Genomic DNA, 27913 nt, shown 5'->3' on the forward strand with positions numbered 1-27913 from the left:
AAAGGTAAGATAAAAAAAAAACACTTGTTATTTTGCTGTAATGTACCTTTTTTGTGCTGACTCATAACTCCACTGAGAAACAACGCGCCAACAATGTGTGTGTTTCAAACCAGTTAGCTAACATTAACAGCTAACTAACAGCTAGCGCTAACGGCTAACGTTAGCTACGGTAAGTGAAGTTTGGGATGTTCTTTGCTGTTAGCGTTACCGTTAGCCATCAACACAAGGTCACACTCCTCACAGGAATATAAGCGCACTTTAAGATCCTAAAACATCTGGTATAGAACAGGAAACAGCAAAAAAATGACTTCAGATCAAAATAAAACGTTCTAAATATGAGTGTTGAATCTGTGGCATCATCTTCATTATTGACACCAAATGTTTGACATTATATTACATGTTTTCTATTTGTGGTGTTAACTGCTACTTTGAGCATTAAATCACTCTTCTGGAGATTATTCAGCCAAATGTTTCTCAGTGTTGTCCGAGACTTCTTCCATTCAGCAATACATGATCCTCTTTGAGTGATCCTCTTTCTTTCTTCCTGATATTTCTTCCAGAAATGATCAGTGGGTGTCCAGTAAAACCTACGTAGTCTCATAAGCATTTTCCTCTGGTTTTGAACTGTTTTCAGTCTCTTTCACCACAAGGCAACCACAATTATTTCCATGTCTCAATAAATGTTCTTCCTACCTGCTTATACTGTCAGTGACAGACCGCTGGTGGAGAACAATGCCCGCCCAAAAGCCCAGCCTTGGCAGTATTGAGGCTACGCAGAACCACTCCGAGCTCTTCAGAGCAGAATGCGCCAGGCTGATCTCAGAAAGTGACAAAGCATGCAAACACATGCAAAATGATGAAAACAAGCAACTGGGTAAGTAGGAGAATAAGAAATCAGCCAGTCTGTGTTAAGCAATGAATGATGTTTTACAAAGACTGCAGAGGTTGACTGTCTTGTCTTTTTTCTTCTGCTGTTCAGATCAGCGGAGCAGAGACATCCAGTTTCTGAAGAAGGAGTTAGAGCTGAAGTTGGAGGAGATCATTGTGGAGATTGATGACCTCATTGAGTTACAGAGCAGAGTGGTGAAAGCCCTGGAGGCCTCCAAAGAGCCTCTGAAAGTCACCGTTCTCTGTCTGGAGGAGAGGTTAGACCGGAAACTGATGGGGAACAGAGAATCTTGAACAATGAGAAGAAAAATGCATTATAGTTTGCATTTCTTTTTGTCTTTTTCATTAAAACACTCAATAAGTTGACAGCATTTATGTCACATGCATTATTCCATTATCTATGCCTCCCTGTCCTGTTCAACAGGGCTTTTCTATAGCAGACATTCTGACTTGAGGCATGTCCAAGATTTGTTCAAGAACTGCATTTCATGTTTTGTTTAGAAGCTGAGGACCTGAGTCCTGTTACCACTAAGTATATCTACTGACTGGGGGGTTCATCTCGCCAATGGCGCCATTGATCTGGGAGTTTATGTCCTTTTTATCTGCATCGAGTGACAGTGATGCTCTTTTGTTTTGTGGCCTGCAGAATGAAACGTCTGCCCTTTGAGAGGCTGCATGATGAGGTGTACAGAGAGCTGCTGAAGGAGAGGGAGGTTATTGAGGGAGTGGCCACCCCTCTCCAGCGTGTAGTGGAGCAGATCATTGAGCAGATACGGTAAGGGAGAAGGACTAGGTCTGATTATACAGACTCTATGAAAGGGATCTTAAAAGTATGCACACATTTTGGAATTTCTAACATCGGTTGTCTTGAAACCTGGAAGGAAAATCAAATCACTGCACACATTTGTTGGTAAAACAAAGACAAAACCTGTTGTTTTGTGTTCCAGACTGAACCGATCTGCCAAGTACCACCTGGAGCAGGATCTGAAGGAGAAATCTGAGGCCCTGTGCATCGACAGCTCCTGTGCCCTAATGACCACCTGTTCCATCAGCAACCTGCAGAAGTCCAGAAACACCAACACTGTTCTGCAGAGGTGAACGATCGTGTTATATTTGGCTCCATAAAAACAATGATATGTCTATGAAAAGGCAGTTTTCAAGACCATTTGAAATTCCAGATTTTTGGATGATTTGAAATCATTGCCAGTGTACGTCTAGAAGGGGTCCATCATACTCTTCAAGATGTCCAGACAGATCTGTCTGGAAATGTACAAAAAAGGCATTCTGTTAGTTCCTCATGACTTTTTGAACACCTCCCTCTCTCAGCTCGGCAGTGACTCCAAAGCAGTACGAGAACATCTCAGACATCAACATAGCCAAAGCGGAGCAGCAGAAGACCAACTCTCGGTCCCTGCGGGCACTGGTGGAGTCTCTCCTGGAGCAGGTGGCCTCTGACATGCAGAAGCAAGTCCAGGCCACGACGGCAGCCTTTCAGCTGAAGGTCCAGGAGATCAAGTCTGCCAAGAGCCAGATGGAGGATCAGCTGGCCAAGGTAGGGCAGATGAGTACATAGAGTATATTTTTCAATGAGCAAGAGTCACATGAAAGGAGTGAAGTCAGGCAGTGGGAGGCAGATGTTGTAATAAATGTCTGAGAGAGAAGATCTGATTTACCATCAGTATTAGGTTTTTATTCGAATTGTTGGTCAGTGATGATTCTTTCAGAAAGGATGGACAGGTGTATAATAATGTGATTGGCTTTTTCCTAGAGTGTAATCATGTTGGTGTAGATACTAATATTGCTTTAATAGCACATGGTTTCAATGCTGTTTAAGAGACATTCCCAATCTGCAAAGAAACAATAAACAGTTTTAACACGAAATTCTATTTTATTGCATTAACATAACCAATACACACGATATAATGTCACATGACACAAAATGTTTGTTTTGTTGACTCACGGCAGATTCAGTCCAGACCTATTTAACTCAGTCTCTGCCTTTAAAACACTTTTTATGTAAATGCTATAGAAAGGCCACACAAAATGTGGCCACGAGTGACTTAGACATAGTGTGCCAGTAACACGTAGAAAGAAGTCATAAAGCAAACTGGTTCAGAAATGAAAGTTACACAACAACATCTGTCTAATGTTTGCTAACAGTCTACAGAATTAAGAAAGTGTTTGTTTGGTGAATGAATTGAACTTTTAAGAGGAAGAAAATCTTATTTCTTTCTCCAAAACTTTCACAGTCTTTCTTTAAAGTGTCTGACTTGATGTCTGTATATGAGTGTGATGGACAGTTCACAGTTCATCACTGCTGGACTGAGAAATAAGGACTTTTAAGAGTTAATTGTACAAAGATTCAACAACTGTTTTTAAAACAACAACACAAGGGTTACTGCATCCAAATGGCCAAAAATATTTATTAATTATTATAAATCTTAAATATGGGCACTATTTCTTTGGAATAAATAAGTTCTAAAGAAATTGTTAGACACAGAGGCGTGTGGATTATCTATAGAAACTATTTTTTATTTAAGTCATTGATGTTGTTGGAACTGGTGACTGAACATAGAAATTCCTTGTTTCACTTCATTTCAGAGGCCTTAGAAATGATTTGTCATAAGTGTTATGAGTGGCTGCCAATTTAAAAGAATGTATTTGTCCATAGTTTCAATATATTGCTCATGTCATTCTGTTCCTTGATCTGCTTGTCCAGTCTCCTGTGGAAAGTGCATCTTCACTAATTACCGCCAATATTACACCTTTAGTCCAGATGTTCATCAGCCTGGAACACGACCAAAAACATGAAAATATCTCTTCAGAATTTTCCATCTGTATGAGTTCCGAGTAACGGTATGAACCTTCCTGTATATTTAATTCTCAGAAGCATCTCTGAGCTCAGATTACTAGTTATTTTTAATAATGAAGAGTTCATTTGAACATGAGTCAGTCTTAAAATGAATAACCACCAGTTTGATCATTATTCCCTGTAGGGCACAATAAACAAACACGATCTAGGAAAAATAAAGTGGAGGGAACTGTTTTGTGCCGATGTCATTTTCCTGCTGATTTACTACAAAGGGAAAATACTGACTGGTCCTTGTGTGACCCGTCTAGATCCTGTCTGAGATCGGCAGCCAGCAGAGGACCAGTGAGGATCTCCGCGTCGCCATTGCAGAGAATGAACATGCTCTGAGTTTGGCTCAGGCCCGGCTGGCTCTGCGCCATCAGAGGCCTGCCAAAGAGCGATGCCACGATCCAGCACAGTCCCAGCTCCTCGCCGAGGTCCGGCAGCTCACTGCTCAAGTCACCAAGTAAGACCAGGACACACTCGCCTCTGATGTGGAGGAACGAGACAACAAGTGTTTTCAAAAGCAATGCAGTGGAAGGTTAATGATGCCTGTGTGGACACACAGCTGACACAGCTGATAGTTTACAACGACTATAACCACGAAATCTAGGATATAAAGACAACAAATGGGAAGAATTCAAACATCCTGATAATGGAAATGCTCATTTTAACATGTTAGAACATGTTATGAGTGTAAGAACGTATAATAATGAAGGTTTAATGAAGTCAGAGCAGTGGAAATAGAAAACATTACTTTTAAAAATGCACAGAAAGAACCTTCCTTGTTGTTAATGGCTAGTCTCGATGGATTGCATAGATGTTATTACTGATTAAAAAAAGAAAGGATGCTTTCCGGTTTCTTCCACTGCTCTTCCCGTATTGGCTCATGTGTTGTTTGGAGGTGTATCCTTTAGCATCATGTGGCACCTCTCTTCCCTCTGTATTCTCAGACTGCGTGAGGCAGCGGCCCAATCAGAGGACGAGCAGAGGGCTCTGGTTCGCTGCCAGCTGCAGCTGCAGGAAAACATCGAGACCGAAGCCAATGCTCTCTACATCGACGAGGTCGTCTGCCCCCAGCACAGGGAGCCCATTATCATACATCACTTCTGAGCAGTCGGCAACATCAAAGGTCTACATAAACGGAGTATTTCTTCAAAATGCAGTTCTATAAAATTCACTTCCAAATATACAATATGTATGTGTGACTGGAGTTCTGTTTCATTGCTCTAAACATGGTTTCAATGCTTCAGTTTCCTCTGAGGTCTTCACTGTGAGAGCTGTGTGACATGTTTTGTGCTGTCTGACCGTAATGGTTCCACTGGTTTTAGTCCTTTTTGTTTGTCTGAGCTCCTCATAAAAAACTTCCATAATAAACAAAACCACTGCTTCATGTTTTATTCAAATATTGAGCTGTGGCAGGCGTCATTATTTTTATTGAATGAATCAAACATCTTCATATTGCACTTAGTGATCTGTAATGTGGCAGAAGCTGCAACACGTTAGAGGACCAGCTGCTGTGTTCACTCAGTGGAGCCTGACTGAATAAAAATCAAAGTTATACAGAGATGAGCTACAAGTAAATACGTCCACCCAGTAACAGCCAGGTGAAACTGCTGCAAGGCTAACTGAACCAGCTGACAGGGCTAACGTTAGCTTGCTAATATATTACTCATTTAACCAGACTGAGGAAGAAAAGGGCTAATATGGAACGTGGCATATCTGACCATTGATAACAATCTCAATTTATTTTAAAATGACATTTTACAATGAAAACACAATACACCTCAAATTACAAAACATAGTAGCAACAACATCAGCTTAGATGATGTTAGTCAGGTTAGTGCCATCGGATATTTACTCTAAATGACATGAAAACTGATGTACAGACTTCAAATGACCAATAACATTCAAGAGCTGTCACCGTGTGACTTTGTGTCAGTGTGTCGCAGGAAGTCCCTCTTCAGTATGTTAATATGTATTTGAAATGACTGAATTTCAGGCGTTGACATGGAAACCTTTTATGTTAATGGAGACTTCAGCATCATGTGACCCATTTCTATAGAAACTCCTGTGAAAACTGCTAAATATGAGATTTCTGACTTAAAACGTTCTGTTCACTGGTTTAGACAGAAGTAATTATCATTACAGTTGAGTCGCTGTGTTTCTGTTTATCAGACAGAGCATTACGAAGGTATCAGGAGTGTCAGGTTTGCTCGGATACAGACTGCTATATTCCGAACAACTCATCATGCAAGTCACATACTCTCTACCTAAAACTAAAAACAAAGTGTAAACCTGAACCGAAAGATTTAAACATTAAAATACAACTAAAACTGAATAAAATGACATGTCAGCAGTCAGAATAGTTGTCTTCCATCGTTCTGAAGCAGCAGATCCTTGAGGAGCTCTGTCTTTATTTCAAGAGGACGTAGATTTGACACTTCACCTAAAAACACAGAGGAGGAAACCTCTGACCACGGACTGCTCGCAGTGTTTATACACATCGTGTGTGATGCAGGAAAGTTACCTCGTGCCAGCGTAGTGTGAGGAGGGGCAGGGCCAGGTGGCAGTAGGGGCAGGTGCTGATCTGGTACGGGTCCCCTCCCTCACCCCACGAACCACTGCTGGGTCTGTGCGACAGGGAGTTTGCCTTACAGGTGCTGCTTATCCGACTGACCCCCCGCATGGAGAAATCAGAAACCTCCTCCTCCTCTTCCTCCTCTGGCTCATCCTCTTCATCATCAGACCTGGTTGCTGGAACACACCTGAGCTGGTTTGGAGGATACAGACAAAGGTTTTGATTTTAACGACTGCTTATTGATTATTGGTTGTTCTTATGTGATGTCAATATTTCCATGATTTTACGTGTTCAGATTCATAATATGTAAAAACCTTGTTTACCTCATGTTCCTCTATATCCTCAGCTGGAAACGGTGCCGCACATCTGCTGCAAAGCACTGTTACTTTTTCTGTGACAAGAAAACAGACGTGATAGTTAAAAGGAACAGACGTGGTGATAGTTAAAGAGAAAAGACGTGATGATAGTTAAAGGGAACAGACGTGGTAATAGTTAAAGAGAACAGACGTGGTGACAGTTAAAGGGAACAGACGTGGTGATAATTAAAGAGAACAGACGTGGTGATAGTTAAAGGGAACAGACGTGGTGATAGTTAAAGGGACAGATGTGGTGATAGTTAAAAGGAACAGACGTGGTGATAGTTAAAGGAACAGACGTGGTGATAGTTAAAGAGAACAGACGTGGTGATAGTTAGAGAGAACAGACGTGGTGATAGTTAAAGGGAACAGACGTGGTGATAGTTAAAGGAACAGACGTGGTGATAGTTAAAGAGAACAGACGTGGTGATAGTTAAAGGGAACAGACGTAGTGATAGTTAGAGAGAACAGACGTGGTGATAGTTAAAGGGAACAGACATGGTGATAGTTAAAGAGAACAGACGTGGTGATAGTTAAAGGGAACAGACATGGTGATAGTTAAAGAGAACAGACGTGGTGATAGAGAGAACAGACGTGGTGATAGTTAAAGGGAACAGACATGATAGTTAAAGGGAACAGACGTGGTGATAGTTTAAAAGAACAGAGGTGGTGATAGTTAAAGGGAACAGACGTGGTGATAGTTAAAGGGAACAGACGTGGTGATAGTTAGAGAGAACAGACGTGGTGATAGTTAAAGAGAACAGACGTGGTGATAGTTAAAGGGAACAGACGTGGTGATAGTTAAAGGGAACAGACGTGGTGATAGTTAAAGAGAACAGACGTGGTGATAGTTAAAGGGAACAGACGTGGTGATAGTTAAAGGGACAGACGTGGTGATAGTTAAAGAAAACAGACGTGATAGTTACAGGGAACAGACGTGGTGATAGTTAAAGGGAACAGACGTGGTGATAGAGAGAACAGACGTGGTGATAGTTAAAGAGAACAGACGTGGTGATAGTTAAAGGGAACAGACGTGGTGATAGTTAAAGGGACAGACGTGGTGATAGTTAAAGAAAACAGACGTGGTGATAGTTAAAGGGAACAGACGTGGTGATAGTTAAAGAGAACAGACGTGATAGTTACAGGGAACAGACGTGGTGATAGTTAAAGGGAACAGACGTGGTGATAGAGAGAACAGACGTGGTGATAGTTAAAGAGAACAGACGTGGTGATAATTAAAGGGAACAGACGTGGTGATAGTTAAAGAGAACAGACGTGGTGATAGTTAAAGGGACAGACGTGGTGATAGTTAAAGAAAACAGACGTGGTGATAATTAAAGAGAACAGACGTGGTGATAGTTAAAGGGAACAGACGTGGTGATAGTTAAAGGGACAGACGTGGTGATAGTTAAAGAAAACAGACGTGGTGATAGTTAAAGGGAACAGATGTGGTGATAGTTAAAGAGAACAGACGTGGTGATAGTTATAGGGAACAGACGTGGTGATAGTTAAAGGGACAGACGTGGTGATAGTTAAAGAAAACAGACGTGGTGATAGTTAAAGGGAACAGATGTGGTGATAGTTAAAGAGAACAGACGTGGTGATAGTTAAAGAGAACAGACGTGGTGATAGTTAAAGAGAACAGACGTGGTGATAGTTAAAGGGACAGACGTGGTGATAGTTAAAGAGAACAGACGTGTTGATAGTTAAAGGGAACAGACGTGGTGATAGTTAAAGGGACAGACGTGGTGATAGTTAAAGAGAACAGACGTGTTGATAGTTAAAGGGAACAGACGTGGTGATAGTTAAAGGGAACAGACGTGGTGATAGTTAAAGAGAACAGACGTGTTGATAGTTAAAGGGAACAGACGTGGTGATAGTTAAAGAGAACAGACGTGGTGATAGTTAAAGGGAACAGACGTGGTGATAGTTAAAGGGAACAGACGTGGTGATAGTTAGAGAGAACAGACATGGTGATAGTTAAAGGGACAGACGTGGTGATAGTTAAAGAAAACAGACGCGGTGATAGTTAAAGGGAACAGATGTGGTGATAGTTAAAGAGAACAGACGTGGTGATAGTTAAAGAGAACAGACGTGGTGATAGTTAAAGGGACAGACGTGGTGATAGTTAAAGGGACAGACGTGGTGATAGTTAAAGAGAACAGACGTGTTGATAGTTAAAGAGAACAGACGTGGTGATAGTTAAAGGGACAGACGTGGTGATAGTTAAAGAGAACAGACGTGGTGATAGTTAAAGGAACAGACGTGGTGATAGTTAAAGAGAACAGACGTGGTGATAGTTAAAGGGACAGATGTGGTGATAGTTAAAGGGAACAGACGTGGTGATAGTTAAAGGGAACAGACGTGGTGATAGTTAAAGGGACAGACGTGGTGATAGTTAAAGGGACAGACGTGGTGATAGTTAAAGAGAACAGACGTGGTGATAGTTAAATAAAGTTCTGGAAATTATCTGGGGTTTGAGCCGAAGCCTCAGCACCTCCATCCCCTTACTGCTGTTTGCTGGTATTTTGCCGGTAGCTGGAGGAGGACCGGAGCCGGCGTCAGTAGCTGAGCAGGTCAAGCCGTGCTCGGGTCGGTCCCTCAGGGTGACGTATCGGCCGCAGTCGCCGCAGAGCTCGGTGCGGCTCCCGCAGGCCAGGCGGTGTTCGTTCAGCTCCTTCCACGGCAGCTCCAGCTCGCAGAACTGACAGCTCTGCAGACGCTCCACACACTCATCAGACTGCAGACAGAGCAGAGTCACACTGAGAAACAGACTGGCTTTAACTCTGACTCCACATCAGCCAGCCGGCACAGGAATCCAGTTATGGGCTAAAACTGAATATCTGCATGTTCTGGGATCTGTCGACATGAAAGTGGAAATGAAGTGATGAACCATCTGGAGTTTCAAACCAGAAATATTCTGAATCCTTGACGACCGTCATAAGACACCACATTTTTTTTAATTATCGCTAAAATGGAAGCAAAGTGATCTCATTGTCTGAACTTTTAGTCCCTAGTGTGGCTTAAGCTCCACAAACAGGTGATCCCTCATTTCCCATAATGCAACAAGATCGAGCTTTCATCACATCCTCCCTACCTTGTAAACACGTACTCTTTAAAAACCTTATGTCCCCTGTTTGTTCGGCAGATGCTCCATAAAAAACCTGTAGTGTCCAAGCTTAGATAACCCTAGTGACATCACTATGACATCATCAGGGTCCTGTTTTACTCTCTCAGGACTCAAATGTTTTTGTTTATATTATTTCTTCATGGTTTGTCCTTTTTAACAAACACATAAAGACGTGTTGCATTCGAGATGTTTCCTGCAGTGTTCCACTCTGCCTTGTGTCCAGCACCAACAGAACCAACAGAACCAACAGCACCAACAGAACCAACAGCTCCAACAGCACCAACAGCACCAACAGAACCAACAGCACCAACAGAACTAACAGAACCAACAGAACCACTGGACTTACTTCATGATCCATCAGCTGACAGCGTTCCATCTTCTGGTTACACTTCAAGCATCTCACCTGCAAACAGACAGAGCTGTAAACCTGCAGCGAACACACCGTCATGTGGTGCATGAGTGTGTTTGTGTTTGTATGTGTGTGTGTGTGTGTGTATGTGTGGCTGTGTGTGTGTGTGTGTGTGTGTGTGTGTGTGGACACCTGGGCGTGCTGTTCCTCTCTGTGCTGCTGAAGCTGCTGTCTGGGAACTGCTTCCTCACAGTCAGGACAGAGGCATAAGAAGCGGCTGCAGTGAGTTTCATGCAGAGTGAAGTTGGCCACTTCAACGTCTCTGTGGCTTAAAGAGAGAGGCAGAGGCTCATCTTCTGTCTTTGCTGTTTGAGGAAACTGTCCTGAAGCTAAAGTCAGCAGCTGAACAGACGCTGCATCGAACAGGAGCAGCATGTCTGCTTTCAGACACCCAGAATTCATGTGGATCTTCAGGTATGACTGATCTCATGTTGTCTCCACCAATAGCTGTTCACACCTTCCCTTTAGTCAGCAATACAACAGCGTGTTATAGACTATATGTACTCTTCAGACTCTTGGGAGGGCACTGCTTTTTCTAAGTGAATTACAAGATTGAGCCCCCTCGACAACACAATCATTTTCACACAGTCCCTTACAGTGCCTGGCTGAAAGTTTCTAGATCTCTGATCTGGAGCTGATAAGAGAGAGAGCTTCACATCTGTCACGTTTTTAGACAATCAAGACCAAATATGCTGGAGAGGATTCCTGTAGCTGCAGTGGACTACAGAGTACAGGCTGATACAGTCACTATTACCTGCTAGTACTGATAATACCTGGTTAGACTGGGGGGAAAGGTCCAGGTTTCACTGGTGTTCTTATTGACTTTAAAAGCAGGACTGGTTGTCTCTGTAAATGAGACCTATCACAGATAGCAAATGTCACTTCAAACTAGTTTATAAACTAGATGTTTTCCCCCTGGTCAACATTCCTCCTTTCCGGAAAAGTACTGATATTGACCAAAGTGAAAGTGAAAGTGAACGTGTTGTCCGTTCACCTTCATGTCAACTTGCGTCCGCAATCGTGTTAAAGGACAGAATGCTCTCAGCAGCTTCACCCACTTCGCTCTGCGAGCCTGTGAGCAGCCTGTTTGTCTAACAGCTGTTTAAATTATGCTGACAAACATCCTCTTCCCTATTCATCTGTGCCGAACTGTCACTGACCGATCTGTGAAACGTTGTACAGTACACTCTCTCTCCAGTGATCACAACGTGCTTAAACAACAGACTTTTTAACGGAATGTGGTGTGTCAACCCCCAGAAAACCTCACGTGAAGTTAACTCTCTCACCATTGGCCGCATGTGCGCGTTGCTTCCTTCTTATCCATCGACAGAAATCTTTGAATAATGATCAACTGTTAGAAGAAAATGAATCAGACTTTCTGTCTGACACTTCCATTCTTTATTCAGCAGAACAGAAAGTGAAATTAGCTGCACCGCCGCATGTTGTTGTGTTACACGTCTGCCACAAGGTGGCGCCAAATATCCCCTATGGTTTGTTTTTAGGTGTTTTAGGTTCAACAACACACAACTGAACAGCTTAAAAACACACCTGCTGATGTCATTATATCGACAAAATAATGTCTTCATGCAATATAGTTATTAGCTACAGTTCGTGAGTTTAGTTTAGCCGTTCATCTTTCTAGAAGGCAGATGTCATGACATTTAGATATCCATGTTTGACCGATTTATATGGTGATCAACCAGTTTGTATGACTGATGACCTTCTGCTGTAGAAGGACATAAAATCATAAATATGATGTGATAGTTGTTGGATCGGACAGAGAAACATTGCCATATTACTATAAGAAGAAAGCACAATTGGACAGGTTGGGAGATTAGTTTGTAATATACACCCGAGTGTAACACCCAGATAGTAAATTCACACAGGTTTTGGATAGTTCCAAACATTTAGGCAAAGTTATGTATTTCGGTTAGGGTTTCAATTCATAAAAAAATTAACTGAAGGCTAGAATTTATTTGATAAAGAGGCGACCACACCTGAATTCATTAATTTTAAGTGGAGAGGAAAGTGGTTCTTTCACGTAAGTAACGTGAAAAATCTGAATACTTTCCCCAGTGAATGTGTCAATGCAGCGATGCGCTCTAGTGAAAATTGGGATGTTTCCGATAGTCCATGAATGCAGCAGAAAAAAACGGTTTGGCGGAAGGAAGCGCTGTAGCGCGTCGCTATGGAGACAGATGCCGGAAGTAGCGACTGTAATGGTGAGAACCAGCAGATGGGTGTTCATTCACAAACAAAGAGTGTTTGTGACTGTAAAGCAGAATAAAGTAACATTTTCTGAATGTTTCCTTCAGCCTAACCCCATATTGAAGTTTGCGTTGCTCTTGTCTGGTATACGAGAGCTCCAACACAAAGCTGCTGGCTTGTTCGTCTTATGGCCCGAAAGGTACTGACTTCGTGTCTTTGGAGATTTACGGTATTGCTACGGGTTTAGAAACTATGCTGACGTATGATAAACCCAACATTAGATAAAATTAGTTACTTGCAGGCTTTGGAGCTTTGTAATTGTATTTGAGTCAAACTCGTGTCTAGTGCAGTTTTTGAACGTCTTCAGAGAGTCAGGCCACAGTGAGGTGACAGCATCTGAAGGGACTGATATGATGATATGCTGTAATGTTCAATAGTGGGTTCTAATTTAGTTAAGCATTGTCGGCCTATACACTGTGTGGAGCGAGGTAACAAGAATATTTAACAGACTAAGTTATAGTTTGCCATTTATCTCAATTAACAACTTTTTAATTTTCCAGGAAGTTTGAAAAGTAATCATGGATAGAGCTTAAAGGTGCACACAAGTGCCCCCCCTCCAACCCCAACCTGCGCCCACTCCACCTGTCCACAGATGTCCAGCTCAGCCACCCTGCCTCTCAGTGCTGGGGCCACAGCCCCAGATGCCCTGTCCCTTCTGCATCAGAGGCTGATGTTGGCTGAGGAGGAGGCTGAAGCTCTAATTCAAGACATGGGTGCACTGGGTGTGTCCAGGGACCAAATCTTGGGATCTGCAGAGAGAATGGGCGCCACTCAAGGGCCTGTAAGTCCTCTGAAGATGCGTCGGGTCCTTGGGGATGAGGGCAGGCTGTGGCATCAGTGTGACTCTCTAATGAGCCGGGTGTGTCGCATGGAAAGTCTCCTACAGGCCCTCAAACTCACCATCTTCCGCCTTGAGACTGAGAGAGAGCTGGATCCATCTCACTCAGGTAATGGCTCATATGTAATCCTGAGGGAAGGGACTACATTAGTGATCTCAGCGAGTGTGTTGGTATGTGGTCGCTCCAGTCTAAGGCTATGAGATGGAATCCAAACAGTTGCATATGGTGACTGCTTACACGTAACACACTTAATGATTATGACACTATAATTATGGGCGTTGAGTAGCAAAAACAAAAGTTGTGTAAAAAATATCAGCATCAATTGGCAGAAAAAGCAGGAAGTTCCTTTAGGTTTTGTTCTTTCTGTCTTGTATTTTTCCCGGTGCAGCTCATCTGAAGCAGCAGCTGGCAGCGCTGCAGCAGCACAGTGAGGAGGAGCATCAGGCCTCCAGGAGGGAGGTGATGAAGCTCAGGGACCAGCTTCAGCAGGCTTATCAAGAGAGAGATGAAGCCCGAGCGGAGGCTCAGAGGCTGGGGGCCATAGTGGAGGCGGCCACTGCTGCCAAGGTAATACTGTAATCTAATCATTTTACAGCTTTGCTCTTATTTATTATTATCATTCTTATTTGTAATGTTGGCATTTTGCTCACTATTTTCATTGTAGACACGGAGATACACATCAGTACTGCTAGATTACATAATGTTTATGATGTTCACTTTTATTTTCACTTCCAATTAAAATATTTAGATTGCCATGTAAATCCTTTATTCTCCAACTACATATTTACTGTACAGTCATGAGAATGACACCTATCTACTCATCTAACTCTTGGCAAGAAGGCAAATTTCACAAAATGTTGGACTTTTCCTCTATTCAGTGATGGATGATGGCACTGTGGGCAGCATTTCAATTTGAAGTCACATGAAAGAAGATGACGGGGTGAACAAACAGTGGGACTTTTGATAGTTTAATTTCATAAACCACTCTGTTCTGTAGCTTTTTCTTATTTGCTTTTTTTTTTTTTTTACCTTACGTACTGTATCAGCAGCTCATTCTGTTTTCTTGCTATGTTTCTCTTCAGTTTTTGTTACTGGAAGTGTTTCTGCACTGTGTTTAAGGATGAAGACCTAATTACTGTGAACTACAGTGATCAGTGTCTTTGAATACAACCTACAGATGCAAGGGGACATAAGATCTGTAAAATCTGAACATCTTTTTGAATAGATGTGTTCCTTTTTAAAAGTCTGTGTATTTCTAATGCTTTAGGTGCACAGTGAGCTCTGTAGTGGTCTTTGTGTTGTGGCTTGTGATTGTTACCATTTGTCCCTTGCTCCAGATGGATGTGGCTTTGGCTGCAAAGGAGCTGAAGACTGTCAAAGTAGAGATGAGTCACAAATTGATGGAGGTTAGTGGCCGATTATTTTCATTTATTTTAGCCATTTTATCCCCCTTTCAGACATTTTTTATAAGCCCAGACTAACTGAAACTGAACCATTTTAACAAAACTCCTCCGGTCAGATGAAAGAGCAGATGAGGCAGGAGTCCGCCCGTTCCGCTGAGGCCATGAAGTCTCACAGCGAGCTGCTCCAGCAGTTGGAGGAGATGGAGAGAGTGGTGGAGATGGAGAGGCGACAGGTACATTGTAAGAGAGCACGCTGAGCAATGCGCATGTGTAAACAGCAGCTGACACGATGTCTGCCTCCGGCATCCCAGGCTCTGCTGCTGCAGTCGGAGTGCCAGGCCTTGCATGTGGAGGTCCAGACTGGCCGGCAGCAACTGGAGGAAGAAAAAGACAGAGGCAGACAGCTGGAGGAACACTGTCAGCAGCTCAAGGAACAGACAGGTCAGGAGTGTCAGTGGGTACAAAACCAGCCAGCTGTGGCTGTGCTACAGCCATCGCTGAATGCTGCTGGGGGGCTTTTGAAGAAAAAAAAAAGTACAAATCAGAATATGTTTGACTAGCTGCCATTCAACCGACTCAGAATTCTTTTGGTCACCTCTAACATATTGTGTAGCCTTTCTCACAGGCCTGATTATTGTTGTAGCTCCACCCTGAAAGCTGGGAAACGCAGGATTTTTATGTAAAATACACCCTGAATCACAAGGCCACAACTAGAAAATAGTGAAAAATGTCGACCCAGTTTGGGAGAGGTGACGTCCCTTGTTTTGTCTGACCAACAGTCCAAATCTCAGAGATTTTAGCAAGCTTTCGAAGTGTTGGTGTTTTTTAAACACTCAACAGAGCCAGGCTAGCTGTGTTCCCCTGCTCCCAGTCTTTGTGCTACACTAAGCTAATCGGTTGTAGCTTCATAGTTAGCAGACAGACATGATAGTGGAGTAATGTGACTTGTCAGCTTTCATGACAAGTCAAATTACTCCTTTAAGCCTTCCTTGCAAATTGCAGTGTATCTTAAGGAAAGGCTGAAATTCATGTTATTTATTTGTTTTTAGCTCTGCTGGGCATAAACCAGGAGGAGATCATGTTTTTGTTTGTGTGTATCCATCCACAGTTAATCTCACAGTCCACACCTGTCAGTCTGACGTTTTTTGTGCTTATTTATGACTGTATGCTCAAGGACCTCTTGTGGTTGCCATGATCCACAGAAAAACCTGTGTCTTCCTGTGCTCTGTTTAATACGGCCATTGCCCGCTGACTCTACACTCCTCTCAACAGGCCTGTAGTGCTGCAAGTGAATCTTGTTTCTGTTAGGGACAATGTACATGATGGTCACGTCAGTGCTGGTGGATTCTTCTGTTGGCATTTTCACTTTGAATTTGATGTTTTACATTGCTAAGCTTAGGGAATCTGCATATTGTCTCCCCTTCGTTCCACTACTCTCACATTTCTGTTCGTATTGTCCAGTCCTGCACATGATGTTTGAATGTTAAACTGCAGCTTTCTGTTTGATTCTCACAGCAATGAAGGACTCCCTTGTGTCTGAGTTGAAAACTGAACTGAAAGTAAGTAGAGAGAGACAGATCAGAGAATGAAAATGTCTTCAGTCAATCTGTAAAATGTATGATGTGTAATGCATATTCTTATGCTGTATTTTTTACTGGTACTCAATATTGTATGTGTGTGTGTGTGTGTTATCTTCAGAGTGTTCTTCCAGCCCTTCAGAGACAGCAGACAGAAAACATCAGACTGCTGAAGGAGGGCAGAGAGCTGAGAGCTGCTGCAGACAGAGTCCAGGTCAGAAGCCTTCCAGGAACATTTCTGTCTTCTCCAGGTTTTTGAAGCCATGCAACCATTTCAGCCTGTAGGCCTCGTGCATGTTTCAGTGCAATCGTGCGAAACCTGGAAAAATAAAAAAACTTGAAAGTGAAATTATTTTTTACAAAACCAAGTATGTTTTGTTTTGTATCATTATAATGTTCGTATGAAAAAAATGTATATACATAAATATATATATAATATGATATGATGTGATATGATAAACAGACCCTGAATAAGCAGCTGCAAAGTCAGTGTTCCCAGCTCAGTTCTGCCCTGCGTTCACTCACAGAGGAGAATGAAAACCAGCAGGCCAGCTTAAAGGTACTGCACACACATGCGCACACGCACACATATACACACAGACACAACCAAACACAGCATGACTCCTTCTTCTCTCTGCGTCTTTCAGGCTGAGAGGAGTCATGCAGTCAAGCAAATTGAAGAGCAGGACCTGCTGCTGGAGGCAGCCAGACGCAACATTCAGACTGAGCTGCAGGTGGCACTGACACATAAAGTTAATCTGCAGCTGGAGCTGTGAGTCTCTCACACTCAACACGCAATCCTCACACTTTAACTGGTGACATCAAGTTTAATGTGGTAGATCAAGATGATTGTTACTGTCTGGGAGTGCCACACCTCATCTTATTGGTTTAATCATTATATAGGTAGTAAGAAAAATGAACAAGTGACCCATATATAAATCAGGATATGTCGAGCATATGCAAAACTACACAGCTATTTTTCTTCCGTCAGTTCCACAAGTTGTCTTTTTTGGTTTGAACAGCAGATTGTGCTACATTGCTGATGTTTTGCTCTGTATGACTGAGTTTTGGTTTGTCCACATGTCACATGATTCTTGGCCTCATGATGAACTACAGCTATCTGTCCTGTCCTATCAAATGCAACTAAAGTAGGAAAATATATCAAACGATTTCATTGCATGTTATTATTTTTGCAAAATACCATCCATAAGTAAAAGGGGGAGAATGCACGTCCAAAATTCTTGCGACGCTATTTGTTTTTTGAAGTAACCTCCCAGCCAAATGGAACAGCAGCTAATTGGACCATACAGGAGACCATAATCAGCTGTCACGAGGCCCTGCATTTGTCTCCTGTCTCTTTTTCCTCTTGTTTCCCCAAGTTCAGTGTCTGAAGGAGTGTTGGGGGGGAGAAAGACATTTGAACATTTGACAACAGTAGGGTTAGACAGATATATTGGTTTTAAAAGTCTCAAGCTCATATTTGATATTTGTGCTTTATTAAAAAACAAAGTCAGCCTCTGCGATTCCTCTCTGATATGAATCGGGTTTTTCTGTTTTTGACTGTTCCTTGATGCCAGTATTTAATGAAACCTGTCTCACTGTACTGAGACCTAACCACCTCACATAATGGTCTGGCATTTGGTGGAGAGATTCAGTACCAGCTGTTGGTCTAACAACAGTGCTAGTGATAAACATGAACAGGTCTTATTTGTAAAAAAAATTAAAAAGAGAAAAAGTGTATTAAGCTTTTGGAAGTACTGTTTTAGAAAAAAAGAAAACAATTTCCTCAGAGAGAAGCTCAAGGGTGAACATGCACAGCTCCTGCAGAACTCCTCCATTGCACAAGAGACAGCGGTCACTCAGAGGGAACTATTGGAGCGAACCATTGCGAGGCTACGGGGGGAGCTGAGCAAGGCCAAAAAAGAGGAGCAAGCAATGAGGAAAGACCTGGAAGGTTCTAAAAATGAGGTATATTCAACAAATACATTGCTGTTTTTTGTGTGATGGTAGTGTTGGACCAAGCAGTAATGAATCCCTCCTGTCCCCTCTCTCCTTGGCCAAAAGTTATGTCTTGTTGTCACTAAGCTGGAGGATGAGAAAAGAGGCCTGGAGACCCAACTTAGTGAGGCCAAGGTAAAATCACACCTCATATAATACCTTATATACCTTATACATTCATCCACTGGTGATAGTACTAACCTCCGCCCATGTTGGCGTGTGAACCTGTGATTGGCAGCGGGAGGTGGGACATCTGAGCTCGGCCTTACAGTGCCAGCAGGATGAGAACAGGAGGATCATGGGAAAGGTTGCGGCTTTAGATCATCAACAGGTGAGAGACAGGTCACTGTTACTGTCATTACAGTCAAAATTTCATCTCTCATTGTGGATCTATGTATGTGTGTGTGTGTGCGTGTGATTTCATGTTTGTAGGTGAACCAGATGCTGAAGGACCTAAATGACAAGAACAAGCCGGCCTATGACAAAGGGAAAGTCATGGTGAGCCACACAGACATCAATTTTGCTTTATCATTTCTTAAATGTTACTTAGCTCAGTGTAAATTAAGTGATTTTTTTTAACACAAGGGGGCAGCAGAAACAAGCTGCATATTATCAAGCTGTGTATACTATGGCCTCATAAAGCTGATCGAAGGATCATGTTAACAAACAGTTGTATATTTACACGTCCACCTAATATGGAGCAACGTTAGCATTCAATTGGAGTTGTTCCTCTCTCCAGCTGATGATTATGAGTCCAATACTCACTCTCCTTTTTGCTCTGGTTCGATCTCCTCAAACTCCTTCAAGAAATATCTGTCTCTTTAGCTGCTAACCGCTCACTGTGTTCACCAGCTATCAGCTAACTTTGTCTGTCTTCCATTTAGTGGTGAACAGTGTCGTAGTGTCGAGTAGGTTTTTCAGAGATTTCTCACTGAAATTGGCTATCTGCTGCAGCTGGAAACTAAGCTGTTAATGAGTGTTGACGGTGAAGCAAAACAGTAAGGCTGTGGGCCGTCACATCAAAACAAAGATGCTGAAACTTTCCATAGAGCTGAGAGGAACTGCAGGATGCCACCTCTTTCATACACACACAGTAATTTAATCCATCAACCACATGATGCTTTTTTTGTTTTCTATTGTTCACATCTTTCTGTTTTCAATCTTTATAACTTGTTGCACAATACGAAAAAATAGTCAAAACACTTAACTGTTAAGATTCTGACCGTCTTGTTAGGCAGCTTTGTTGCTGCATGGTGGTTCGGTATGAACTTCATTGCACAAATTACTCTTAAAGTTGAAGTCTGTGTTAGTTCATCTTCTGAGACAATGGTTTGATTGAAATGGATTTTGAAGCACTTGTTATGTAATTGTTACCATTTTTATTCATAAAATATTCAGGGATTGTTCGCCCAAACATTATCCTTGGTAGAGTGGGAAAGTGTTTCATTTTTACTATTATGTGAAATTCAAACCCTGAAACCCATATAACTGGATTCATAGTTCTTTAGAAGAAACAACAGATTATACTGTAGCTTCCACAGACTTTCACTCCTGATTAACAAAAAACCTTGGACAACACTGGCAGGTCTATATTTCCTTTCTTACAAATGGCCAGAACATTGGTTTAATCTCAGTACATCCTCTGATCAACAGTAATTACAAGCTCATCCTCACAGTGAGCAGTAACACCATCCATCTTGTGCTGTAGATCAGTGAGCTGGAGGGAGTCTGTGGTCCTGCAGGGGGTGTTGTCAGTCAGACCCTTGAAAACATCCTGGCCTCCCATACCAGACTCCAACTCAGCGGTCAGACCCTGCAGCAGGAGATGGGGGGGCGAGAGCAGGAGCTGGCCACACTCAAGAAGGACAGGTCAGAACTGAATGAGCTTTCCAAACGCTGCATGATGGGAAACAGTATGAAGTGTGTGGCTGTTCCTGCAGGAACATTGCTCTGAATACAATCAGAATGTCAGACTGTAAATGCAGTGTATTATATGATGCATGTATTATGTATAAAGTATTTTTTGTTGTGTTTATTTATCATGTAAGATAATGAGATCATGAGACGTTAAGCAATCCCTAAAGGCAAACTATATTGTTACTGCACTGTACTGTAATATTAATGTGACAATATGACAGTCAGGAAGAAAAACATGACAATAAATAAATCTTGTTAACAAAAGCCACTAACAATTTTAATGTGTCAAGAGCACCTAGCACAATATCTGTGAGGAAAAGTTTGACTTACTGTGGAATCATTTAGTGTGTGCTTTTGGATCATACTGAACTGTGTGACTGGTCATATCACATGTTGCTTTTCTCTGAGCCAGGTTCCAGGCTCAGACAGAGATCAGGAAACACCAAGTAGAGGTGGAGAAACTCCAGCGACTCCTGACATCAACTCATGCCAAGAACAACAGAGCTGTAAGGACACACTATGTCTGTAACAAATGCACTTGTACACACACTCTGTCTAAACTACAACCCCAATTCTACAAAAGGTTGGGACATTGTGTGAAAAAATAACAGAATGCAAAGAAACCAGCAACAGTTTAACGAAGTGTTCCTAAGTCCATGTAGTAACATCCTTTATCCAATCATGTGTTCACAAAGTGGTGAACCCCGTTCCTTCCTTGCATGTGAACCACTGAGCCTTTCCAGGATGCTCCTTTCATACCCCATCATGACACTATCACCTGTTACCAATCAACCTGTCCACCTGTGGACTGTTCCAAACAGGTGTTTTTGGAGCGTTCCACAACTTTCTCAGTCTTTTGTTGCTCCTGTCCCAACTTGTTTGAAATGTGCTGCTGCATCAAATTCAGAATAAGTATATATTTACAAAACCCAATGAAGCTAATGAATTCAAACATTGAATATAGTAAGATAATTAGAAAAATATATTTCCATATATACATCATCAAAGGCCTTGAATCTAAGTGTTTATATTTAAGTTTTTCATCTCACCTTAGTCTCTCAACAGCTGTCAGGACGTGTGAGACACAGTTGGTGTAGTTGTGCAAATATACTTAATTACATAATTAAAATTGGTGCAGTTTTAGGGTCTTTTGAAGTTGTGATTACAGCTGAACTATAAAGGACAGAGTAGGGAAACTCACAACATACTGCTTTGAAAATGATGTGAAAATGTGATTCTTTGGCTCCACCATCTGAGATATAACTTGACCAATCACATTATTTCTGTTTCAGAAGTTCTTCTTTTTCCAAGACTAGATTAATGACCCCAAACCCCCAGGGACCCTGAAAGCCAGAGGCTCACTATGTCAGCTAGTTTGCTTCAATTAATTGTGAATATGTTTAAGATTTTGCTCAAAGGCAGTAGTTTAACAATTTGGGAAAACATTCATTAGCTTTCTTTGCCAGAGTTAGCCAAGTTGACCTTAATCCAGTTACATCAACATGCTTGTATAATTAAAACTGTGTATTTACCTCCTGTGTGTGTGTGTGTGTGTGTACGTGCCTGCAAACTTTCCAGCTGGGGTCTGTACAGAAGGCCTTGGATAGAGCCAAAGTGGACAACAGGAGGCTGGCTCAGAGCGTGGAGCAGGCTGTGTTGACCAACAGCAGTTTACACAGGAAACTGGAGCAGGCCAGAGAGCAACACCAGGCCACCATCACACTGAGGTACACTGTCAGAAAACTGCTCGGTGACAGTGTGGGACATGACATCGTCCGGTAAAAATGTGTGTGTGGAATTATTAATAACGTCTTTGTACGTCTGTTACTGTGTATTGCAGAGATGAGGAGCTACGCAAGGCTCGGACAAAGATCAGTGATTTGTCTGAAGAGCTTGGTGCTGTAAAGCAACACACTCGGGGGGACTATGAATCTTCCATGAAGACGCTGCATAGAGAAATGTCAGAGGTACTAAATGGCAGAAATGTTTCATTCTGTTGTCTTGTTGTATTACCTGATATATGTATTTTACATAGTTTGAGAAGTCTCTGATTGAACAGTATCCCTGCCTGGCGCTGAAAGATCTCCATATAGGATTTGAAAGTAAAAGTTTTGAAGCTGCCAAGAACAATTCTAAGCTGCTGAGAGACTTATGAAGTGTGTAAATATGTAAATATGTGTTGATATACATAATCCTTATTGAAAATCCTTAGCCCTGACTGTGCTGTTTTCTTTTGATGCAGTGTGCAAAACACTAGAGGCTGCCAGGCGTCTTTGTTTACATCATCCTTACTTTCTTGGAATTCATTAGCTACTGATTAAACAATGTAAAATAAATAATAAAAATTGTACTAACACTCTTCTTGCATCTTGTGTCTCAGGTTTTTCCTTTTACCCTGTCTTTGAGAATTCCCCTGTTTCCCTGCTTAGCTTAAAATTACAATTCAGGACTCGCCAATTGGGTCAGGTGACCTTTCCAAGACCAATCAGGAGCTCCGCCAACGAGTGTCTGAGCTGGAGTGGCAGGTGTCCAAACAGAAGGCATGTATCCGAGAGCAGAGGAGGCAGCTGAGGCAGCAACAGAAGAGCAGAGATTTACAGGACAAGCCTCAGGTGGCTGAGGTAATGTTATTCCCTCTGCACAGGGTATTAATAACAATGCTGAAAAGCATCTTTCATGAACTATTGTTGAGTTATGACACACAACTGATGAAGTCATTTGAAATGATTTAATGTGGTTCAGTGAAGACTCTCTCATATTGGTCAAAATGTAGTTTCAGCAACCTGACTTCTGTTGTATTTTTTTTTAAATGATCTAACAGCTCAGAATTGAAGCTGTTAAATATTGGCATAAAATAGCAGATTTTGAAAGCATTAATTAAGAATATCGATTATATTGTAATATAATAGACTTGTACTGCCCTTAAAAGATCTTTCTTTTTTAATTCTAGGACAGAAATAAGAGAGGAGGTAGGGATCATGTGTGAGGCAAGGCCCAGACAGGTACATGCAATTCAGAAGAGAAGAATCTCAGAACTTGAGTGAATTTCAGAAATCTATCTTTTCGCTTAAAAGTGGATGTTTTTGTGACCGTGAGCCTGTATAGATATTCAGTCTCTGTGTCAACAGAGGTTTGAAGAGCGCATCAGGAATCTGCAGAACAAGGAGGACAGGAAGCTCCAGGCGGTCAGGATGGACTCTCAGCAGGTACGTGTCGTGGAAATGGCTCATTTCACATGATCTTTATCTCCACCAGACGTAAGCCTGGAGGGAATTGTGCACGTGTACGTGTGTGTGTGTGTATTTGTCCACAGCTCTACCTGATATTTTTCTTGTACATTTAGGACTGACCTCTTGTTGTTTCCATGATTCAAATTTTTTGAAAAGCCCACTTTATTGACTGCTCTGTTTAATATTGCCATTGACTGCTGAAACCTCACTCCTGGCATCTGGGAAGATGCTTTCAAAACAGTGTCACCCTGCATGCACCCGCTTTAAAAATGCTGTAGGTGCAGGGTCAGTAATGAGGTGGAGAAGTTACACACAGTGACAGTTTTGCAGAGCTCGGTTAATATAATACAGGTTAATTTTCCCATGGTTCCATCTTTTGTACAAGGTTTGCTAAAATCATGCATTTACACCAGCAGCGGTGCGATGAGCAGTTCGCAAGTTAGCAGTGCTAATTCATTGATTTTGTCATATAACAGTGACAATGAAGAACGATCCAAGTTTTTCACAGACTGATGTAGAGAACTGGATGGGTGGGGGCAGAGCTGAGTCAAAATGCTGAGAGCAGAGCTGTGATGGACCTTCAGGCGGGGAGCAACCTGGGGGCTGTTTTCTGGGTGGTGGGAGGCACTCATTAGTAAAAGTGACATGGATGAGTTTCTGAAACTTCAATAAAAACAACACCTGAGCGAGCTTCTACTGCTAACTTATAAAGTGGGAGTGAATAACAGGCTTATTTAACGTAGAGTAATGGAGCACCTCTACAGCCATCACAACAAAAGTTTCACCCATAGCGAAACCACTTACTGGGGAGCCGTCGCTCTATCAAAACTAAGGAGGTGCAAGCTTGTCGATGTCACTGCAAGCACAAACACTTAACGTGGAGCCAATACATTTTGAAGGAGACCCAGAAACAGGCTCCTATGAAGAGCCTAACTTAGCTTAAAGCTAACAGTAGGGGACACTCGCCTCGTCAGCCCACCTTCACAGCTGCTAACGTTAGGTGCTGAGAGAACCAGTGAAAACAGCTAGGAGTTAGGAGTGCAGCTATGACTGTCTATCACTACCCTTGGTGGGCAAAACCGTTGCTCCAAGTAGCTCCATGTGGTTGCAGGGCTTCTAGTGAAAATTGAGTCCACTGTCTTCTTCGATTCAACCTGCATTCATGGATAACCTGTGCGAAAGTACAAGGGCCATTTTTCACAAAGACGTGGGTTTAGAAAATGATCACCTTATGTATTATGTACATTTTATCTCAGCAAGTTATAAAAAAAAACTTTTATTGAGTGAAAAGCTGATATTTTGGTTTTTGTTTGGTCAGACAGGAAGAGTCAAAGCAAATTCACAGTGTGTACTACACCAAAGGAAGGTCCAGACTTCCAGGACACTGACACCACTCATGCATCACCTTAATTTAAAATGGATTATGATGGATGTTTTATAAAGGTTGTATAAATGGCATAAAAGCCTCCATATTGTGAAAACAGTTTGAATGGCTTCTGCCCCTCTTGTATTTTTAGCCACATTGACAACATACGTAGTTATTTGAATGGCAGCGTCTGTCTCGCTTTGGTCCAGACAAATATCTCAACAACTAATTGATGGATTGCCATGAAATTTTGTGAATGATCCCCAGATGGTGAATCCTACTGACTTTGGTGACCTCCTGACTTTTCCTTTAGCGCCACCAGCAGGATGATATTATGGGTTTTTAGTGAAATGTCTCAACAACTTGGATTCATGGATTACCATGATATTTGTTGGAGACACTCATGTTTGCATGAGGATGAAGTGTAAGTCAAACTCTAATTTTGGTAATCCACTGATTCACAATTTTAATTTGCACAGCCTGCAAAACTAATGCCGTCAGCCTCAGCTGGACTGTGTTTAGTGCTAATTAGCAAATGCTAACATGACAAACTAAGATGTGAACATGGTACAAATTATATTCTGTAACATCAGCATGTTGCTATTGTCATTGTGAGCATGTTAACATGCTGATGTTAGCATTTAGGTCAGAGCGCCACTGTGTGAAAGCACAGCCTCACAGAGCTGCTAGCATGGCTGAATAGTCTTGTGAATTTCTGGGTCTCTTGATTCTTTTTATTTAGATGACATTTAAAGACAGAGGAGTGGAAAATGCTCTGTACTATGAGGTTGCTGCCATTGGTCAAAGTTGTGTATTAGGTTTGTTTTAATTACAACATATTTGAAAGCATGTATCTTGCCCAAAAAAATTGTGTGGAGACACCTTTAACCAAAAAAAAAGGTCAGAGCTCAGATTTTAAACATGGTACGCAAGAAGTGCAGCCCATGCAGCAAGCTGATCCCCAGCTTCACAGAGAAGCTTTTCAGTCCAGCACACTGATTGTAGCTGGTATAACTGGTAATCTAGCTTCATGAAACACCTGTCTGGTTGGCACAGCTTGTTGATGTTGTGTTGTGTGGTTTGACCCCTGCTGGGTTTTGCAGGTTTTACACAAACAGGAGGCAGAGTGGGATAGGTGGACTTCCACCATCCAATGCTGGGAGGCCAAGAGAAGGCTGGCTCACATTGCTGGAGGATCCAAGCCTGCCAGGACACAGCTGATAACACCACCGCACTGATAATAACCAACACAATCACACACACACACACAAACACGGACAGACCAAAGCAACACGAGACAGTGATCCTCTGTATTTATTCAAACATTAAACGGTGACCAACAAAGAGGAAGAGATAGCAGCCACATGTGGAATAGCAGCTGTAGAGTCACGTGTGTGTGTGTGTGATGTCCTCCATATATATTGATCAGAATTTAATGATGGTCAAGAGGGTAACATGCACTCTCATCAAACAAACTGTACAACCATTACTGATATACGTCTCCACTGTACAAAGAGTCTTATTTTTTGTACCAACAGATTGTTTATACAAAAGTTATTTTTTTTCCAAATAACACTGCGTACAAATGTATGATTCTCCATCTACCTTAGTTGCACTTTCCTCTGTACAGAGTGTGGCTCCTGTTAGTTATTGAGTTTACTGTGAATGTACTGTATGACGTGACCTGGTGCTCTCCTTCACTCGGGTTGTATCAGATCATTCAGGCTTCATCAGGAAACGCAGAGATGTGAATAATCCAGAGGTTTCTCTCTCTTTGTCTTGTCAGCTCATCCAGTAGGGTCAGGTTGTTGTCCATGCTGTGAATTCCAGTGAGGAAAAACCTCTCCTCTTCTCTTTTTTTCATTTAATGCTTGATAAATATGCCAGCTCCTTGTGATTGTACTGTAGGCTGAAGACTTGAATGTAGATAGAGACACAAAGATCCTCCATTTGACGCTGCACATTGCTACAAATCCTGAGAAAAGCATCCACCACGAGTCCACCTTCATTTTTTAAAAAGTTGACAAATCTTAAAAACCGTACAAACACTCACAGTAACAAGAGGACCAACGCAGGCAAACGATACAACAGTCATGGTGCTTGAACAGTTACCATTACTCTCTGCAGCCACGAGAGTGCAGCGTTGTGACACAAATCAGGCTCCATCACCCAACTGAAAGAACAACATTTTGGCAAGCACACGGATGCCACAAGGAGTTCATTTTAAATTGGTCCTTGTCCAGTTTACATTAGGGGCTGAAATCACTGTTGCTGCCAATCTCTAAACGCCTGATACGCTGAAGTTTTCCTAGTTGATGCTACATGAAGAGAACCAATTGAGCTTAATTAAAAACCAAACAGCTTATGAATCCTATGCATATTTTATGTGATATATCTGCTAAAATAGAAAAATAGATGATTTGAAAATGAATTTAAACATAGAAAAATATATAATCAAATAATATGTATGTACATGATTAATGGTCATGTGACCCATGCTTTAGATAGGCTGGAACACACAATGGATAATTGTATAAACTTTCCGACTTGAAAACATGTTGAAAAGATGCATTTCCTTCCTCTTATCTTTTACAGGCAAGAATTGGCTTTATGCACTCTGTATCCTCCTGTTGGCTCTGATGAATGTGTGATGTAGGACAGGCTGTGTGTGTGGGTGGGGAATGTGAAGCTGAAGTTCATCCCAAGGTCAACAGGCGGGTGGAGAGGTCACCATACGGAGCATTTATCCACAGGGTTCATTGGGGAACCCTTCGGACAGTGGAAAACACGAGCAAACTCATCAAACTGGGACACACTGCCGATCACTCTGCAGGGGGAGGAAACGCAGGAACGTCCATTAGTAACGTGGAGATCGGGAATCATTTGTGCTGTGTAGTTGTGGACCGCATTTTGTGCAACTGCATGCAGTTCTGTCATAATTCAAGTGTAGTTTTAATGAATTTATTTCACAGGAAATGGACAAACTCCAGGCATGACCTGTGCACTCCTATCTGTAGAAAGATGTCTGTTTTTGGTAATATGCTGGAATAGAAGATCATTCTGCAGTTGAAATCTTTCTGGCTGTTTGTGAGTGTTTTGT

General features: G+C 42.0%; 4 protein-coding genes across 5 annotated transcripts in view; 2 read left to right on the forward strand and 2 right to left on the reverse strand.

Moving 5' to 3' along the window:
* The first annotated feature begins 732 nt into the window (after nt 1-732).
* tekt1 (tektin 1) lies at nt 733-5116 on the forward strand. The gene is made up of 7 exons (XM_041940701.1): nt 733-874; nt 980-1145; nt 1535-1663; nt 1836-1982; nt 2215-2440; nt 4009-4205; nt 4693-5116. Exons 1-7 carry the CDS (start codon nt 733-735, stop codon nt 4850-4852), a joined length of 1167 nt encoding a protein of 388 aa, XP_041796635.1. The 3' UTR covers nt 4853-5116.
* A 344-nt stretch (nt 5117-5460) lies between these two features.
* Nucleotides 5461-11628, reverse strand: LOC121608933 (XIAP-associated factor 1-like). The gene is made up of 7 exons (XM_041940374.1): nt 11502-11628; nt 10348-10483; nt 10153-10209; nt 9188-9416; nt 6644-6711; nt 6270-6512; nt 5461-6188 (listed from the first exon to the last, which is right to left on the reverse strand). Exons 1-7 carry the CDS (start codon nt 11537-11539, stop codon nt 6156-6158), a joined length of 804 nt encoding a protein of 267 aa, XP_041796308.1. The 5' UTR covers nt 11540-11628; the 3' UTR covers nt 5461-6155.
* Nucleotides 11629-13075: 1447 nt separating this feature from the next.
* On the forward strand, nt 13076-26279 carry ccdc150 (coiled-coil domain containing 150). The gene is made up of 20 exons (XM_041940703.1): nt 13076-13430; nt 13711-13889; nt 14660-14728; nt 14842-14958; nt 15037-15166; nt 16241-16284; nt 16424-16516; nt 16766-16861; nt 16950-17074; nt 18093-18270; nt 18367-18435; nt 18539-18631; nt 18733-18798; nt 20009-20169; nt 20630-20723; nt 21796-21944; nt 22058-22184; nt 22647-22838; nt 23346-23423; nt 25917-26279. The coding sequence occupies exons 1-20, from the start codon at nt 13076-13078 to the stop codon at nt 26049-26051; spliced, it is 2550 nt and encodes an 849-aa protein (XP_041796637.1). The 3' UTR covers nt 26052-26279.
* LOC121609312 (endothelin-converting enzyme-like 1) overlaps nt 26112-27913 on the reverse strand; it is a 44729-nt gene continuing 42927 nt past the window's right edge. For both annotated transcript variants that reach the window (XM_041940901.1, XM_041940900.1), the window contains exon 18: nt 26112-27640. In XM_041940901.1, the coding sequence (XP_041796835.1) occupies nt 27541-27640 (100 nt within the window). In that variant the 3' untranslated portion in view covers nt 26112-27540. The remainder of the gene's footprint in view (nt 27641-27913) is intronic.

This window comes from Chelmon rostratus, chromosome 7 (genome assembly GCF_017976325.1).
Source record: "Chelmon rostratus isolate fCheRos1 chromosome 7, fCheRos1.pri, whole genome shotgun sequence".
Lineage (NCBI taxonomy): Eukaryota > Metazoa > Chordata > Actinopteri > Chaetodontiformes > Chaetodontidae > Chelmon > Chelmon rostratus.